General features: G+C 45.2%; 1 protein-coding gene across 5 annotated transcripts in view; it reads left to right on the forward strand.

The window, feature by feature from the left end:
• Positions 1 to 18,739, forward strand: part of CIT (citron rho-interacting serine/threonine kinase) — a 429,539-nt gene that overhangs the window by 200,092 nt on the left and 210,708 nt on the right. For all 5 annotated transcript variants that reach the window (XM_082258872.1, XM_082258873.1, XM_082258874.1 and 2 more), the window contains 4 exons: positions 3,978 to 4,073; positions 4,200 to 4,316; positions 4,474 to 4,583; positions 7,162 to 7,336. In XM_082258872.1, coding sequence (XP_082114998.1) covers positions 3,978 to 4,073; positions 4,200 to 4,316; positions 4,474 to 4,583; positions 7,162 to 7,336 — 498 coding nt within the window. The remainder of the gene's footprint in view (positions 1 to 3,977; positions 4,074 to 4,199; positions 4,317 to 4,473; positions 4,584 to 7,161; positions 7,337 to 18,739) is intronic.

The following is an 18,739-nucleotide window of genomic DNA, read 5'->3' on the forward strand; positions in this document are numbered from 1 at the left end:
GGGGGAATGGTCCCTGCACCCGGAGGTCTTCCAAATGCTGTGTGCGAGGTGGGGATCCCCAGACGTGGATCTGTTCGCATGCCGGCTAAATCGAAAGGTGGAAAGGTTCGTGGCAAGAACGCGCGATCCGCTGGCGGACGTCTCGGATGCGTTGGTAGCCCCTTGGCATCAGTATCGTCTGATGTATGCCTTTCCCCCGATTCAGTTGCTATCCAGGTTCCTCCACAGGTTGACCTCGGAACCGCACTTGGTGATTCTGGTGGCTCCGGGCTGGCCGCGCCGGTCCTGGTACGCCGACGTTGTTCACCTGGCAGTGGCGCCTCCGTGGCGTCTGCCTCTGCGGGAAGATCTCCTGTCTCAGGGTCCGATCTTCCATACTGCTTTACAGTCGCTGGCTTTAACGGCCTGGCTGTTGAGACCCAGGTCCTGAAGGACAGGGGTCTCTCCTCTGAGGTCATCCCTACCCTTGTCAAGGCTAGGAAAACCTCCTCTGGTAAAATCTATTACCGTACCTGGAAGGCTTATTTCGTCTGGTGTGAGTCCAAGGGGTTCTCCCCTCGCTCATACTCGGTGTCGAGAGTGTTGGCCTTCCTTCAGTCTGGTGTGGACCAGCGCCTGGTGCTGGCCACGATCAAGGGCCAGGTGTCCGCACTGGCTATTCTTTTCCAACGCCCTGTGGCGTCTCATTCCCTGGTTCGCACCTTCATTCAAGGTGTGCGACATTTGGCTCCTCCCAGGAAGGAGCCCTTACCTCCATGGGACTTGAACTTGGTTCTGTCCGTGTTACAGCGTGCTCCCTTCGAAAACATTCGGGAAATAACGTTGCCTCTGCTGTCTAAGAAGGTTGCCTTTTTGGTGGCGATCACTTTGGCTCGCAGGGTGTCAGAACTGGCAGCGTTATCTTGCCGTTCTCCGTACTTGGTGATTCACCGGGATAAGGTGGTTTTGCGTCCGCATCCCTCCTTTCTTCCTAAGGTGGTCTCTGAGTTCCACATTAATGAGGACATTGTCCTGCCTTCGCTTTGTACGAAGCCTTAGCATCCTAAGGAGGTTGCTCTGCATTCCTTGGATGTTGTCAGGGCGATCAGGGTTTACCTGTCGTCTACGGAATCTTTTCGAAAAAACGGATTCCCTCTTTGTCCTTCCCGAGGGACCTCGGAAGGGCATGGCTGCATCCGCAGCGACTATTGCCAAATGGATCAGACAGACCATTGAACAGGCTTATGCTTTGAAGGAACGGGTTCCACCCTTCCCTGTTAAGGAGCACTCTACCAGATCGGTGAGTGCATCCTGGGCCTATTGGCATCGGGCCTCGGTGGCCCAGGTGTGCAAGGCGGCGACTTGGTAGACGGTGCACACTTTTTCCAAATTCTACAAGGTAGATGTTCTGGCATCAGCTGATGCCTCCTTTGGCCGCAAGGTTCTTAGTGCGGCAGTGCCATGAAGGACCCTTGTTTTCTGGGTCCCTGGCTGTTGGTATTTGCTTTCCTGGGCTGTTGCTCCTGTTGAGCATTGTTTTTTTCTGTTGCCCAGAGGTTCTCTTACTGTGCATGTAAGGTTCCTTTCTCTGATGTGGGTACTGCGTTGCCTTTTCTACGGTTGCGTCTCCCACCCCTCATGTCTATACTGCTTTGGGACATCCCAACAGTGATGACTTAGAGGAGGCGGCGACTGTCGGAGGACGTAAGAGAAAACTGAATTTTTGTAAAATCTTACCTGTAAAATTCCTTTCTCTGAGTCCTCCGACAGTCGCCGCCCCCGCCCCTCTTTTGGGGTTCTTATTACCTACTGCTATGCTACCAAACTGAGTTGGGAGTGGTCACTGCAGGGGGGGTATTGACCAGATGGGACAGCCCCCATGGGTGTGTATATGCAAATGCCTTTGTTCTTTTGACTAAGTCTTTATGCCTAGCTACTCCTGCGGAGCGGAAGTCAATACCCAACAGTGATGACTTAGAGGAGGCGGCGACTGTCGGAGGACTCAGAGAAAGGAATTTTACAGGTAAGATTTTACAAAAATTCCGTTATTTTCTTACACGGTGGGCATTCTCTGCAGATTTGCCACAGGATCACTTTTATGGGTGGTGGGAGAGGGGACCCCCCCCCCCCGACTTCTTCCGTCGGTAGCGGGGAAAATGAACCGATCCCATGTGTTGTTGGGCAGGCAGTCGAGTGAGGGCAAGATGGCCCCCACTCGACTCCAGTGTTAATTTTGGCAGCAAATTTCAATTTAGTTTTAGTCTTAGTCTTAGGACTAAAATGGCATTTTAGTTTTAGTCCTATTTTAGTCTTCTGCAAGTGTTTTAGTTTTAGTCGTATTTAGTCGACTAAAACTCCAGTATATTTTAGTCGACTAAAACGCCCTACATTTTAGTCGACTAAAACTCATTTTAGTCATCTATAACCAAATGGGTGTAGTTCAACTGTAATTTGTAATGCATTATTTAAGCATTTCTCTACAATTTCCAAACTCATTATATACTACTGCTGGTCTTGGAGTGAAAAATCTAATATGTTATTATTTATGCTTTGAGCATGCACCAGTGTTAATTTTTGGCAGCAAATTTCGATTTAGTTTTAGTTATAGTCTTTTGACTAAAATGCCATTTTAGTTTTAGTCGTATTTTAGTCTTAAGACTAAAATGCCATTTTAGTTTTAGTCGTATTTTAGTCATCTGAATTGTGTTAGTCGACGAAAACGTTTTAGTCGGTATTAGTCGACGAAATTAACACTGCTCGACTCTATGCCCTTGGAGGACCAGAGCGACGTCAAATTTCACTTCTAACCAAGGGCCCTAAAGGGCTAAATTTGTTTATTTTATTTTTTGTTTTATTGCTTTTAAGTGTAAATGGTAGATCTGAAGTCTTTTTGACCCCAGTTCTCTCACATTAAAGAGGACCTGTCCTGCTTATTTCTATTACAAGGGATGTTTACATTCCGTGTAATAGGAATAAACATGATCAAAAGTTTTTTTTTTTTTTTAAAGGGACAATGTAAAATAAAAATTAAAATAATGGAAAAAAAAAATTAAATTAAATAAATTAAAAAACAAATTTAAAGCACCCCGTCCCTACAAGCCCCGTGCAGAAGCGAACGCATACGCAAGTCGCCCCCACATATGTGAGGTATCGCCACGATCGTTAGAGTGAGAGCAGTAATTCTAGCCCTAGACCACCTCTGTAAATCTAAACTGGTAACATGTAGAAATTTTTAAAGCACCGCCTATGGAGAGTTTTAAAAACCAAAGTTTGTCAGCATTCCACGCGCGTGCACAATTTTGAAGCATGACATGTTGGGTGTAACATTATCTTTCACATTCTTTAAAAAAATTGAGCTAACTTTACTGTTTTCTTATTTTTTAATTTAAAAAAGTATTTTTTCCCAAAAAATTGCGTTTGTAAGACCGTGTGACATAAAGTATTGCAACAATCTCTAATTTATTCTCTAGAGTCTCTGCTAAAAAAATATATATATAATGTTTAGGAGTTCTAAGTAATTTTCTAGAAAAAAAATACTGATTTTAACTTGTAAACAACTAGTTTCAGAAATAGGCCTGGTCCTTAAGTGGTTAACATCACAGTGTAAGGACCCATGGCAACCCACAAGAGAAGCGGGTGCCCAGGGCCAATGGGCATGGTAACCATACCATATTAATTTGCTTCAACGTGATATTTTTTATTATTAAGCACAAGTTGTAGCTTTTGAATACTGATTTTAACTTGTAAACATCTAGTTTCAGAAATAGGCCTGGTCCTTAAGTGGTTAACATCACAGTGTAAGGACCCATGGCAACCCACAAGAGAAGCGGGTGCCCAGGGCCAATGGGCATGGTAACCATACCATATTAATTTGCTTCAACATGATATTTTTTATCATTAGGCACAAGTTGTAGCTTTTGAATTGTTTCTTTGTTGGTGGGTAAACTGTAACCATAATTTTTCATAGTTACTGTATTTATGTTCATATTTATATTTAGGAACTAGAAGAGAAGTACAGAGAAGCTCAAATGGGAACTCAGCATTTGGATATTCAAATGAAGCAGAGTGAACAAATCTATGAAGAGAAAGTCCGAGTAAATATATTCCGTGTTTTTTTTTCAACTTTGTGGAAAGTTTTCAAATAATTGTATCGTTGAATTTCTGTGGTAGCTTTTTGAAGTCAGACAACTATAAAACACAACATGGTATTTCCCCAACAGAATCTTGAAGCACAAATTAAGAAGGACATTGCAGAGAAGGAGTCTCTTGAACATTTTCGAATGAAAAATGAAGAGGAAGTTTGCGAAAAGAATATATTACTCAGTGAGCAGAAGGCAGTAAGTAATACTGGAAAAGTGTTATGTGACTAATGATTTAAGATTGATGCAAATACCACCTTAGAAATTTTATCAATCTTTTTGGAATAAAGGGCTTCAAAGAAACCATTTGGCTGAATTCCAAAAGAAATAATTTGAGATCATTTAAATCTTGCAGATGATTAATGCATTGGAGTCAAAGATCCAGTCATTGGAACAAAGATTAGCAGAACTATCCGAAGCCAACAAATTGGCAGCAAATAGCAGTCTTTTTACCCAAAGGAACATGTGAGTATCAGATATGCTTAGAAATTGATCTAAAGAAAAAACAACTGTATATGCATATCAGTCAATCTCTCCATGCTACTTCACTTGATGACAAGAGCAGATACAGATGCTCACAAACAGATTTGTATTAACACCGCAACTGCGCCATAGCACTGTTAAAGTGATTGTAAAGTCTCATGTTTTTTCTTTTTAAATAACATATCCTACTTGCCTCTTCTGTGTATTGGTTTTGCACAGGGCAGCCCATATTCTCCTATTCTCGGGTCCCTCTTCGGCGCTCCTAGCCCCTCCCTCCTGTTGAGTGCCCCCTACGGCAAGTACCTTGCTATGGGGCAGCCGAGCTGCAGCTCTATGTGTCCATTCTAACAGAGAGCCGCCGTTCGGCCCTGCCCCCTCACTTTCCTGATTGGCTAACTGACTTTGACAGCAGCGGGAGCCAATGGCACAGCCAATCAGGACGGAGAGTCTCAGGTGGCCAAGGGACTCGTGGATATTGCTGGATAGAGATGGGACTCAGGTAAGTATTAGGAGGTGGTGGGGTGGCTGCGGCACACAGAAGGCTTTTTATCTTATTGAATAGAATGCATTAAGATAAAAAAACCTTCTGCCTTTACAACTCGCTTTTCCTAATTATTTATTTATTATTTATCACAAGATAAAAAAAAGTTACAGGAGGATCCCAATTCTTATGTGTTTCAGCCTTGAGTGCACCCTTATCATAGCTGTTAGGCAAGATGTGTAAGAGTACAACAGGTTCAGATATTGCTTTGAGTTCAAGCACTCCCTGTCTCTATTGTCAGACTGACTTTTGATATTCCTTCTCTGTTTATATCACATAACACACACAAAGTTGCAGCATTTTCTGAATGCTTCATGAACCAGCAGGTCTTGCAAATTATGTGATACGTATTTTCGTACGTGATCCCTTGTATATGTATGTACAGTGTTGTACAAACGTTTTAGGCAGGTGTGAAGAAATGCTGTAGAGTAAGAAAGGTTGCAAAAATTAATATTTTAGTTGCTTATTTTTATCAATTTACTAACTTCAAAGTGAGCGAACAGAAGAAAATTTTATAGTTCAATAATTTTTATTGGGTATTTGACATAAACACAACAAAGAAAGCAGGTGTAAAACTTAGAAAATATAAATGAACAAAATGAAAGAAAACAACACAACCTGGTGGGAGCATAGGCTTGATTGATCTTGTCCACATTGATCTTGTATTGGCACACCATAACCTTAATGTGCTTTTTCTTGAGCCACTCCTTTGTTACCTTGGTGGTATGTTTTGGGTTATTGTCATGCTGAAAGACCAATTCATGACCCATATTCAGTGTTCTGGCTGAGGAAAGAAAGTTCTCATCCAAGATTATACAATACATAAGATTTTACAATACATGGCCCCATCCATTGGCCCCTCAATGTGGCAAAGTTGGTCTGTGCCTTTAGCAGAGAAACAGCCCAAAAGCATAATGTTTCCACCTTCTTGCTTGACTTTAGGGAAGCTGTTCCTAAGTTTATAGTCAGCATTTTTCTTCCTCCAAACACGGCGAGTTCCCCGTGCAAAACTTTTGCACAGTAGTGTATGTCAGGGCTCGACAAACCCGGGCGCCAGGTCGCATTTGCGACTAGAATTAGCGACCTGGCGCCTGGGGTGCCCTGCAGGAGGTGTCCTGTCCCTTTTGCGCCCCCACCTTCTCCTCGAGTGCACGGACTTCCGCGCCGTCCAAAAATTGAGGCCCCCGGCTTTTCGGCCTTCTTCTGTGAGATGAGAGGCTAGGGGAACTGGCGCCCTCTTGTGGTGGCCGGGAGTAATGCATGTTCTCAATGCCTTCCAAAGAGGAAATGAGAGGGAAGTTTTTTAAGGCTTCATCTCTCTGTCCAGTTACCTTTGCTTAAAGGTAAGTGGACAGGGAGTGTGGTTATTATTATTAATTTATTTTTTAAATGTAAAAAAATAAATAATATTTTTTCTTTTTTTTTTTTTTCCAATTCTTATTATTAAAAAAAAAATTATATATATATATATATATATATATATATATATATATATATATATATATATATATATATATATATATATATATATATATATAATCTTTTATTTATTTTTTCCTCATCGCCGTGCCACAGCCGAAGGCCCCTTTCACACGGGCTGTCTGATTAGGTCCGCCTGTCAGTTTTTCAGGTAGACCTGATCGGACCCTTCATTCTCCTCTATGGAGCAGTAATCTGCCGCCATCTGATCCTGTCCGCCAAAAACAGACGGATGGTGGTTCTATTTTCTATCCATCCCGTGGATCGGATCAGATGGCATCGTGGAGTTCTAGTCGTATTTATTTGTAAATTTAGTATCCGTTTTATTAAATAAAGCTTGGTTGTTAGTTTAAAAAAAAAGAAAAACTGGCTCCTAACTTTTTTAGCTGGCTCCTAGATTTCAGGCAAATTTGTCAAGCCCTGGTGTATGTGTATCAGTTTATCAATGTGGTTGTTTCCATTTAGCCTTTTTTAGAGCAGGAAAGAATGCAAGCTGTATGACCCATTTTTTAGACATCTGTGTTAATGTTGTGGTTTCAGGAAAGCTCAGGAAGAGATGATTTCAGAACTTAGGCAACAAAAGTTTTATTTGGAGACCCAAGCTGGAAAAATTGAGGCTCAAAATCAGAAACTGGAAGAACAGCTAGAGAAGATTAACAACCAGGAACATACTGATAAGACTCGACTTCTAGAGCTTGAGACAAGGCTACGTGAGGTAATTTTTTTCTAAAATATAAATAACAAATCTATCTGTGCTTCTACTGCCTCTGAGGAAGTACACTTGTAACAGTCCCCATGGTCCAGAAGAACTACTTTTTTAAAAGCTATGTGAAATGCTCGAACAATGAAGTTCACTGTTTCTTTATTGTACATCACAGGACACAGAGCAGGTTATAATCTTAACTATCTGGGTTATGCGCCACCTATAGGTGAATAGACAGTGGCAGATCAATCAAACATTAAGTCCTACCCTATATAACCCCTCTTATACAGGAAGTACTTCTGTTTTTTGCCAGTGTCTGTAAGGTGAGGGTCACTGTGCTACATGTGCTGTTGAAGCATACTTGGAAGTCCTGAACGATTCTTCTGAGAATCATGGACGTTATTCGGATCCATTAAAGAAAAGCTGTCAGCTAAAATGGATGGTACCCAAGCCTTGCTGGATAAGGAGAAGAATCCTCGAGGATTGCCTGTAATGCAGCCTTACGGCGCCGTACCCTGCGTAATGGAACTCTGTGCAGTATTTGTTCTGACCAAGGTGCTTTCTAGCAGGGTGCTATACAGGTCCAGGGGAGTTTACGCAGATAATTAAGAGGGTACCCAGTCCTTGAAGGTCCTTAAGTGACCAAACCCACCGTGTTGAGTGAAGATTGGACTCCTGTTATGATTCAGAGTCCTGCATCAGGAATGGTAAGTGCAATTTTGCAGTATCTTTTTAAAAAGAGAGATCTGACTGGTCTTTCTCCCAGTGGCCACTGGGGGCAGTGTGCTATCAGTATAGACATGAAGTAGAAGGGCGGACATTTTTTGTGGACTGAAGGATCAACAAGGCCTCTGAGACATAACTGCAGCCCATGGCTACATAATCAGGTGTGAGTACTAACTATGGGAGAGCTGTGTAACCAGACAAGTCATGATTCTATATTGCATAAAGGTATACTTACTGCTTAATCCAGGGGCTTGTACAACTGTTTGTCGATACCCCCCTTTACTGGTATTAGTGCGCTTTAAGGAGTTGTATCTCCAGAAGCTTACTTTTAGGACAGGGTCTTGCCTTTCTTTTTGCCTTGTCCACAGTTGGCAGAGAAAAGATTGTTGCATACTCTGGATGTAGTTTGAGCAATCAGAATTTACTTGTGTTGTAAGTACAGGTCTGAAATCCTGTTTTGTGCTGAAAAAAGAGCTCAGGTAAGACAGGCGGCATCCAGGTCAACTATTTCCATTTGGATCTGCCAGTTAATCTTTCAAGCCTATGGTTTGAAAGGGCAAAATTCCACCCCTCCTGGGGAGAGCTTCTCTACCAGGTGTGTGTGCGCATCTTGGGCTATCTGCCATCAGGCGTCAGTGCCTCAGGTTTACAAGGCCACTACTTGGTCTTTGGTTCATATATTTACAGGGTTTTTACCAGGTGGATGTCAGAACCATGGAGGATACTGCCTTTGACCTCAGCGTTATACAAACCGCAGAGTAGGTCCTTCTCTGGTGGCAGTTTTCTCTGATGGTGTCTTCCTCCCCTCAGGGTTATTGCTCTGGGATGTCCTAGATAGTAAAGATTATAACCTGCTTTGTGTCCTCTGATGTACAATAAAGAAAACTGGATTTTTTTTGACATACATACCTCTAAAATCCATTTCTTGGAGTACATCATGGAACAAAGAGTACACCCCTCACATTTTTGCAAATATTTTATTATATCTTTTCATGTGACAACACTGAAGCAATGACACTTTGCTACAATGTAAAGTAGTTAGTGTACAGCTTGTATAACAGTGTTTATTTGCTGTCCCCTCAAAACAACTTGACACACAGCCATGTGTCTAAACCGCTGGCAACAAAAGTGAGTACACCCCTAAATGAAAATGTCCAAATTGGGCCCCGGTGCCATGTGACCATTACTGTTAAAAGGTCTCAGGTGTGAATGGGGAGCAAGTATGTTAAATTTGGTGTTATCACTCTCACTCTCTCATACTGGTAACTGGAAGTTCAACATGGCACCTTATGGCAAAGAACTCTGAGGATCTGAAAAAATAATTTTTGCTCTACATAAAGATGGCCTAGGCCAGTGATGGCGAACCTTGGCACCCCAGATGTTTTGAAACTACATTTCCCATGATGCTCATGCACTCTGCAGTGTATTTGAGCATCATGAGAAATGTAGTTTTAAAACATCTGTGGTGCCAAGGTTCGCCATCACTGGCCTAGGCTATAAGAAGATTGCCAAGACCCTGAAACTGAGCTGCAGCACGGTGGCCAAGACCATACAGCGGTTTAACAGGACAGACCTCGCCATGGTCGACCAAAGATGTTGAGTGCACGTGCTCAGCCTCATATCCAGAGGTTGTCTTTGGAAAATAGACGTATAAGTGCTGCCATTATTGCTGCAGAGGTTGAAGTGGTGGTGGGTTCAGCCTGTCAGTGCTTCAAATCGGTCTGCATGGCTGCTGTCCCAGAAGGAAGCCTCTTCTAAAGATGATGCACAGGAAAGCCCGCAAACAGTTTGCTGAAGACAAGCAGACAAAGAAAATGGATTACTGAAATCATATCCTGTGGTCTAATGAGACCAAGATAAACTTATTTGGTTCAGATGGTGTCAATCGTGTGTAGCGGCAACCCAGTGAGGAGTACAAAGACAAGTGTGTCTTACCTACAGTCAAGCATGGTGATGTGAGTGTCATAATCTGGGGCTGCCGGCACTGGGGAGCTACAGTTCATTGAGGGAACCTTGAATGCCAACATGTACTCTGACATTCTGAAGCAGAGCATGATCCACTCCCTTCGGAGACGGGGCCGCAGGGCAATATTCCAACATAATGACCCCAAACACACCTCCAAGATGACCACTGCCTTGCTAAAGAAGCTGAGGGTAAAGGTGATGGACTGGCAAAGCATGTCTATAGACCTAAACCCTATTGAGCATCAAGATGGAGGAGCGCAAGGTCTCTAACATCCACCAGCTCTGTGATGTCGACATGGAGGGATGGAAGAGGACTCCAGTGGCAACCTGTGAAGCTCTGGTGAACTCCATTCCCAAGAGAGTTAAGGCAGTGCTGGAAAAAAATGGTGGCCACACAAAATATTGACACTTTGGGCCCAATTTGGACATAGTCACTTAGGGGTGTACTCACTTTTATTGCCAGTGGTTTAGATATTAATGGCGGAGTGGAGGGTGTAGTGAGGCGCTGCTACTATACTATGAGCATAAACAAATACCAAACAAATGCAATAAAGAACAAGATCAACACTAATCGCAATTATAACTGTAGAATTCCACCCAATGTGAAGTGAGGTATTATATGGGTCAAAGTGAAACAAGCAAAAATGGGAAATAAAATATATGAAAAAGATGAACAGTGTTGATGACCAAATGTGTTATAACAATATGTGCTAATATAAATAGTGCACTGTAAAGAGTATATTAAAGTATAAAATTAGTGTCAAACATACAAAACTTGGCCGATGACAAATAAATAATAATGGTGCTAAATTGTGAAGTATATGCACTGGGTATACAAAAATGGGACTGTGACATAAAGTGCTCAGTGCAACATAAAAAGGATATGTTCTTATCAGAACAGCCAGAAAGTGGGTGCCAAATAAATATTTGGTTCATTAAAGCAAGTACATGAATATACAAATAGTGTCCATAAAATATGTACTTGCTTTAATCAACCAAATATTATTTATTTTGCACCCACTTTCTGGTTCTGATAAGAACATATCCTTTTTATGTTGAACTGAGCACTTTGTCACAGTCCCATTTCTGTATACCCAGTGCACATACTTCACAAATTAGCACCTTTATTATTTATTTGTCATCGGCCAAGTTTTGTATGTTTGACACTAACCTTATACTTTAATATATTCTTTACAGTGCACTATTTATATTAGCACATATTGTTATAACAACACGTTTGGTCATCAACACTTTTCATCTTTCTTATATATTTTATTGCCAATTTTTGCTTGTTTCACTTTGACCCATATATTACCTCACTTCACATTGGGTGGAATTCTACAGTTATAATTGCGATTAGTGCTGATCTTGTTCTTTATTGCATTTGTTTGGTATTTGTTTATGCTCATAGTATAATAGCAGCACCTCACTACACCTTCCATTCTATATTTAAGTTTTTTACACTTAAATTGTAGGCAGCTCTACACCATACAACATTCCTAAGGGAGGCGCCATACTCCTTACACCATTACCCATTAATGGCTGTATGTTGAGTTATTTTGAGGGGACAGCAAATTTACACTGTTATACAAGCTGTATACTCACTACTTTACATTGTAGCAAAGTGTCATTTCTTCAGTGTTGTCACATGAAAAGATATAATTAAATAATTACAAAATTGTGAGGGGTGTACTCACTTTTGTCAGATACTGTATGTCTAAAAAAATCAAATTTTCTTTTCATTTTGGAATTGATGTCAATTAGACATTGATGATTTAGGGCCTCAGTACAATTTTCCAGCCACTACAAGAAATGGTATATGCAGACAGAAATTGTGTGACTTCTGAAATATAGTTTGTTCTTCTATTCTGTGTAACAGTATTATCAATAAATCTAAAAATAGAACCTAATATTAAATTCAAAATTAAATGTTATTTAATTTTTTTAAAATTTGTACTAGAGTCCAATACACAACCTATAAAGCATTTTGAAATGTATTGTTTTCAGTTTTAAAATACTGATGTGGTGGGGATTTCCAAATGCTATGTTTATAAAATAACACTACTCAAAAGAATAAAATAGACTGTTTAATTATTCCAGTAACCAAAGTTTTTCTTTTTGATAGCCACATTTACTAGACCAGGGGTGTCCAACCTTTTGACTTTCATGGGCCACATCGGAAGAAGAGGCATTGTCTTGGGCCACACATAAAATCCACTAACAATAAGGATAGCTGATGAACATAAAAAGTCGGGCATATTACAAGTTAACAATCACTGATATGGATAATGTATCTATCTGAGTAATAACACTTCATTTTTTGTAACATATTTCATTATAAAAGTAAAAGAGGACAACATAAAATGAGTGCGATATTTGACACTCATTTTGATAAACGCATCAGTATACAGTTTAATGGATGTTGTAGCAATTCTTCATATTTTTCTTTGGGAAGATAAAAGTCTAGAAATGAAACGCAATCAAATTTTTCTTTGGTCGCATGTGTTTGCTAAGTGTAAAGACATTTTTAGAAAAAAATTCCCCCCCCCCCCCTCTCCAGAAAAATCAATATTTCTCTTACGTCCTCCGACAGTCGCCGCCTCTTCATATTCGTCACAATGGGGTATTAGACTTTGCTCCGAAGGAGTAGCTAGGCAACAGAATATGTTAACATTAAAGCTTTTAACATATCCCACCCTCAAGGGGTGGTCCCCTCAGTCAATACCCTCCTACTTCCTGCAACCATATCTCAGTTTCAATGTCTAGCTTGTCAGGAGTAGCTGGTTCTCTATGTGCTGGGGCTTTGTGCCCCAGCCTCTTTCTTCATTTTTGATTTTTTGTTTGAGTTTTTTCTCTCTCTTTACTTAGCTGTTCTTTTTGTCAGCATTAGTTATTTCTTCTGACGAAGAGGATCATGCGGGCTGGGTCTCGGGCTGATCCCCCTGGCTGCAGGTCGTGGATCAGTGGCTTCCCAGCCTGCCATCGAGCGTTCAGCCAGGTAACGCTCCTGGCACAGTGAACGACCCATCCCTGTTCGGTGCAGGGATGATTGGTGAGGTGGCTACCTCACTGGACGCTGTGCGGTTTCTTAACCCCCATTTTGTGCGTCTTGTATGCGACTCTCCCTGCCTCATGTGCAGCGGCTTGTTCGCCTGTGCGGGTCCCCCACACCATTGAGAGGTAAGTGTATCTATGTGGGGACCTGTCTGTCTGGGGGGGGGGTGTCAGTCTGGGACTGTGTAACCTGCCTCTGTTCACACTGTTTGTCTCCCTATCACTCTGCTGCATGCTGCGGGCTGCAAGGGGGGGGGGGGAGCTGTGTGACACTGTCTGTGTCAGCCTTGTTCAGTGTGAGAAGCTGTGTGCTGTGGGGCATGTTTTGTGGCATGTTTGGGCACAATACAGCGATCGCTGCGGCGATCTGCCATGTTTTTTTATATATGGATGGTGTTATGTGCATTACTGTACTGTAGGAGCGGCGGTTTCGGCGCCAAACGGCGCCATTTTGCCTTGCACTCGCCCCGGCCGCATGTTCTACATGCATGGCGGCCATTTTCTTGTAGCCTCCCATAGGCTTTAATAGAGCGCCCTGGTCTCATCACTTCCTCTTCTCCTGGGTACACCGATCGAGGCAGCAGCAGCGGCGAGGGTCTCCTCAGGTTTTATCCTTCTGTTCTTGCTATCCATTGCCTGTGTCAGTTTATTGTCCCTGTGGGGGTCTCATTGTGCTTGTGTGTGGTGCAGTGGGCTGCGCTCGCTGCGCTTGTTAAAGGGGCAGTTAACCCTTTATTCTCCGGCATATCATATTGGGGCAATGGATTCTCAGGAGGGCAAATTTCCTGCCACCTTGGTGGAAAGCCAGGGGACCGCTGTTTCCCCCCCAGGGGGGGATTTGGCCACTATTGTGGCCGGCCTTGCTGCTCAGGTGCAGATGCTGGTGGCTGCTCAATCTACTAAAAGACCCAGAGTTTCTATTTCCTCTGATTCTGAGGGTGAAGGTGATGGGGCTGTTATGGCGGGGGTCTCCTTATCGGGGTCCCGCTCCTCCCTGGATCTAGTGGGGTCCGAGGTGGAGGCTGAGGTTGAGGGGGTTGATAATTCTCCCCCTGGCTCGCCTGAAGAGCTTGCAATCATGGATGACTTGATTGCTTCCATAAAACAAACGCTGCGTTTGCAGGCTGAAGTGTGTCCCCCCGCTGCCTTGGCGGCTTATGGGACGCAGAGAAAACACAGGACGCCGCAGGTTTTTCCCTGCAATGATGATTTTCAGCGCGCTGTTAAGGAACAGTGGCGCAATTTACGCAAACCTTTTGCTGTGCCAAGTAGGTTCAAGCTGCGTTATCCTTTTTCGCCTTCCACTGATGAACGGTGGTGTGTACCACCCCCGGTGGATCACGCAATTGCGGTTTTGAACAAATCCACTGCGATTCCTGCAGAGGATTCCCCGGTGTTCCGTGATGCCACGGATAGAAGAATGGAGTCTCTTGCCCGTCATACTTATTCTGTTACGGGTTCTATGCTTAAAGCTCTGTTTGCCTCTCTCATGGCGGCCCAGGCTGTCGCAAGTTGGACGCAGATGCTTAGGCGCGTCCTAGTGGCCGATTCGGCCTCGCCGGCGACCCTGGATATGGTGGATCAAATCCACCAGGGTGTCATGTATCTGTGTGATGCGGACTTGGACTTAGTCCCGTTGGCTGCACGTGTACACAGCGTGGCGGTGTTGTCTCGCCACCTGGTTTGGTTGAAGTGTTGGTCGGTGGACCAATCTTCACGTAAGACCTTAGCCAATCTGCCTTATGATGGGTCTCGCCTTTTTGGGGAGTCCTTGGATGTGTTGATTAAGGGGATCACCGGAGGTAAGAGCACTCTCTTGCCCCATTTCCCCAAGGCTAAGGGGGCTTCTGGGAAGAAGCATGCTAATTTTCGGCCCCCTCAGGGGTCCTTTCGTGCCTTTCGGTCGCACTACAAGGGCAAACCGTTCAAGGGACAAGGCTCTCAAAAGAAGCCCTGGTCTGGTAAATAGAAGTCCGGTCAGTCCGGACCCGCTGCCCATAACAGTGCGGCCTGAAGGGGCGCCCTCACCCAGTTTTGGGGTGGGGGGACGCTTGCTCGGTTTTCTTCAACCCTGGTTGGCCCGCGTGCGGGACAGGTGGGTTCAGGAGATCGTTCGATCTGGTTACAAGATCGAGTTTCTCTCTCGGCCGGAGAGCAGATTTTTTCCCTCAAATCTTCAACTGTCTCCAGAGCGTTTACGGGACCTGCACCTGGCGGTGCGAGACCTGAGGGCTCAGGGAGTGGTGGTTCCGGTGCCTCATCGGGACAGATTTCGGGGGTTTTATTCCAATCTGTTCACCGTGCCCAGGAAGGAGGGCAAGTTCCGCATGGAATCCCTGCGGTCGGTGGTGGCTGCCCTGGTTCCAGGGGAATTCATGGCCTCCATCGATTTGAAGGATGCGTATCTTCACATCCCCATTTTCGAGGGTCACCAGAGGTACCTTCGATTGGCCATTGCGGAGGATCACTACCAGTTCGTGGCGTTACCTTTTGGTCTCGCCTCGGCTCCGCGGGTTTTCACCAAGGTGCTTGCACCGGTTCTGGCATTATTGAGAGCCCAGGGCATCTCTGTCCTGGGGTATCTGGACGACATTCTGGTTCGGTCTGCGACCAGCCAGGGTCTGGTGAAGGACCTGTCTGTCACGCTGCAAACTCTGCAGGAGTTTGGTTGGACGATAAATTTTCCAAAGTCGACACTGAGTCCGTCGGTTCGTCTTCCCTACCTGGGAATGATCCTGGACTCGGTTCAGGCGAAGGTCTTCCTGCCGGAAGACAAACTCGGAACTCTTCAGGAGGAAATCGGGTCCCTCAGGGACTTTCCGCACTCGTCTCTGCGGACGTGCATGAGATGTCTGGGATTGATGGTCTCGGCCTTCGAGGCGATTCCCTTCGCCCAGTTTCACACGCGGGGTCTCCAAGCGGAGATCCTGTCCAGGTGGGACGGGCGACCTCAATCTCTGGATCTTCAAATCTCGTTGGGCCATCGCACCAGAAGGGACCTTCTGTGGTGGCTCCAGTCCCGATGGTGTCGGGGGGCAAGTCTTTTCGTCCTATCTCGTGGACGGTGATCACCATGGATGCCAGCCTGTCGGGCTGGGGTGGTGTTCTGGGCGTTCTGTCCACCCAGGGAACTTGGTCGGAGGGGGAGTCCTCCCTTCCGATCAACATTCTGGAATTGCGTGCGATAAATCTCTGTCTTCATCGTTGGTCGGACCGGCTGCAGGGCTGCCCGGTTCGGGTGCAGACGGACAATGCCACGGCGGTGGCCTACATCAACCACCAAGGGGGCACCGGGAGTGCCCGAGCGGCCCGAGAAGTGGCCGACATTCTGTCCTGGGCCGAGACTCATGTCCCGGCGATAACGGCGGTTCACATTCCGGGGGTGGAGAACTGGCAGGCGGACTATCTGAGTCGCCAGACCCTGGATCAGGGGGAATGGTCTCTCCACCCGGCTGTCTTCCAGATGTTGTGCGCGAAGTGGGGTCTTCCAGATGTGGACCTGTTCGCGTCTCGTCTCAACAACAAGGTGAGAAGGTTCGTGGCAAGGACGCGCGACCCTCGGGCAGACGCGTCGGACGCGTTAGTGGCCCCGTGGCATCAGTACAAGCTGATGTACGCGTTTCCACCGATTCAGTTGCTGTCCAGGTTCCTTTGCAGGTTACACTCGGAACGCAGCACGGTGATTCTTGTGGCGCCGGATTGGTCACGCCGGTCCTGGTACGCAGACCTCGTGAATCTGGCGGTCGACGCCCCGTGGCATCTGCCTCTTCGAGACGATCTCCTGTCTCAAGGGCCGATATACCATCCTGCTTTACAGTCGCTGGCTTTGACGGCCTGGCTGTTGAGACCGAGGTCCTGAAGGAGAGGGGTCTCTCCCCTGAGGTCGTTCATACCTTGATCAACGCGAGGAAGTCTTCCTCTGGGAAGGTTTACTACCGTACTTGGAAGGCCTATTTTGCCTGGTGTGAGTCCAGGGGGTTTTCAACCCGCACGTACTCGGTTTCCCGAGTGTTGTCCTTCCTTCAAACAGGTGTCGATCAGCGTTTGGCGCTGGCTACGATAAAGGGTCAGGTGTCTGCGCTGGCCGTTCTTTTTCGACGTCCCGTGGCTTCCAACTCCTTGGTTGGCACTTTTGTTCAGGGAAGTGCAGCATCTGGTTCCTCCTAGGAGGGATCCTCTGCCCCCTTGGGACTTGAATCTCTTTCTATCTGTGTTACAACGTGCTCCTTTTGAACAGATCAGGGAGATCTCGTTGTCTATGTTGTCCAAAAAGGTCGCCTTTTTGGTTGCGATCACTTCGGCTCGCAGAGTGTCGGAGCTGGCGGCTTTGTCCTGCAAGTCTCCGTATCTGGTTATTCACTTGGATAAGGTGGTCTTGCGACCTAATCCTTCTTTTCTTCCGAAGCGAGTTTCAGAATTCCATCTCAATGAGGATATTGTCTTGCCTTCGCTGTGCGCGAAGCCTAAACATCCGAAAGAGGTGAGACTACATTCTTTGGATGTTGTTCGGGCGATAAGGGTTTACCTTAAATCGACTGAGTCTTTTCGAAAAACTGATTCCTTTGTTCTTTCAGAGGGTCCTCGGAAGGGCATGGCGGCGTCGGCCTCTACCATCGCCAAATGGATCAGGCAGACCATTGAACAGGCCTATGCTTTGCAGGGGAAGGTTCCCCCTGTGCCTGTGAAGGCGCACTCTACTAGATCTCTGAGTAAGTCTTGGGCCTGTCGTCATGGGGCTTCTGTAGCCCAGGTGTGAAAGGCGGCGACCTGGTCGACCGTACACACTTTCACAAAATTCTACAAGGTAGATGTTCAGGCATCGGCGGATTCTTCCTTTGGCCTCAAGGTTCTTAGTGCGGCTGTTCCCTAGGATCACCTGTTGGGATCCCTGGCTGTTGGGATATGTCTTTTATCCCCTGGTTATTTGTTTTTCCTGTGTTGTTGCTACTGTTGAGCAAGTTTTTTCCTTTTGCCCAGCTGGTTTCCTTCCTTTGGTAAGGTTCCTTTCTTTGATGCGGAGACTGCGTTGCCTTACGGCGCGGATGCGTTTCCCACCCCTCATGTTTGCACTGCTTTGGGACGTCCCCATTGTGACGAATATGAAGAGGCGGCGACTGTCGGAGGACGTAAGAGAAAACGGAATTTTTGTAAAATCTTACCTGTAAAATTCCTTTCTCTGAGTCCTCCGACAGTCGCCGCCCCCGCCCCTCTTTTGGGGTTTTGGTTATATACTCTACTGCTATTCCACTGAAACTGAGATATGGTTGCAGGAAGTAGGAGGGTATTGACTGAGGGGACCAACCCTTGAGGGTGGGATATGTTAAAAGCTTTAATGTTAACATATTCTGTTGCCTAGCTACTCCTTCGGAGCAAAGTCTAATACCCCATTGTGACGAATATGAAGAGGCGGCGACTGTCGGAGGACTCAGAGAAAGGAATTTTACAGGTAAGATTTTACAAAAATTCAGTTTTTTTAATTAAGTTTATGTTTTTGTGTCATGACGCATTCATAGACTTCCTTGGCTGCATGTGGCTCATGGGCCTCAACGTGGAAACACCCTGCACTAGAATATTAATAACAGTGTCTAGGCTGGACAAAATACTTGTCTCTTTTCCCCTGTCTACTCCTGAAGTCTCAACCAGGACTCCTACTTTTAGGAGCAAAACTGT

Source organism: Pelophylax lessonae (assembly GCF_965119305.1).
Source record: "Pelophylax lessonae genome assembly, chromosome: 1".
NCBI classification, from domain to species: Eukaryota; Metazoa; Chordata; class Amphibia; order Anura; family Ranidae; genus Pelophylax; species Pelophylax lessonae.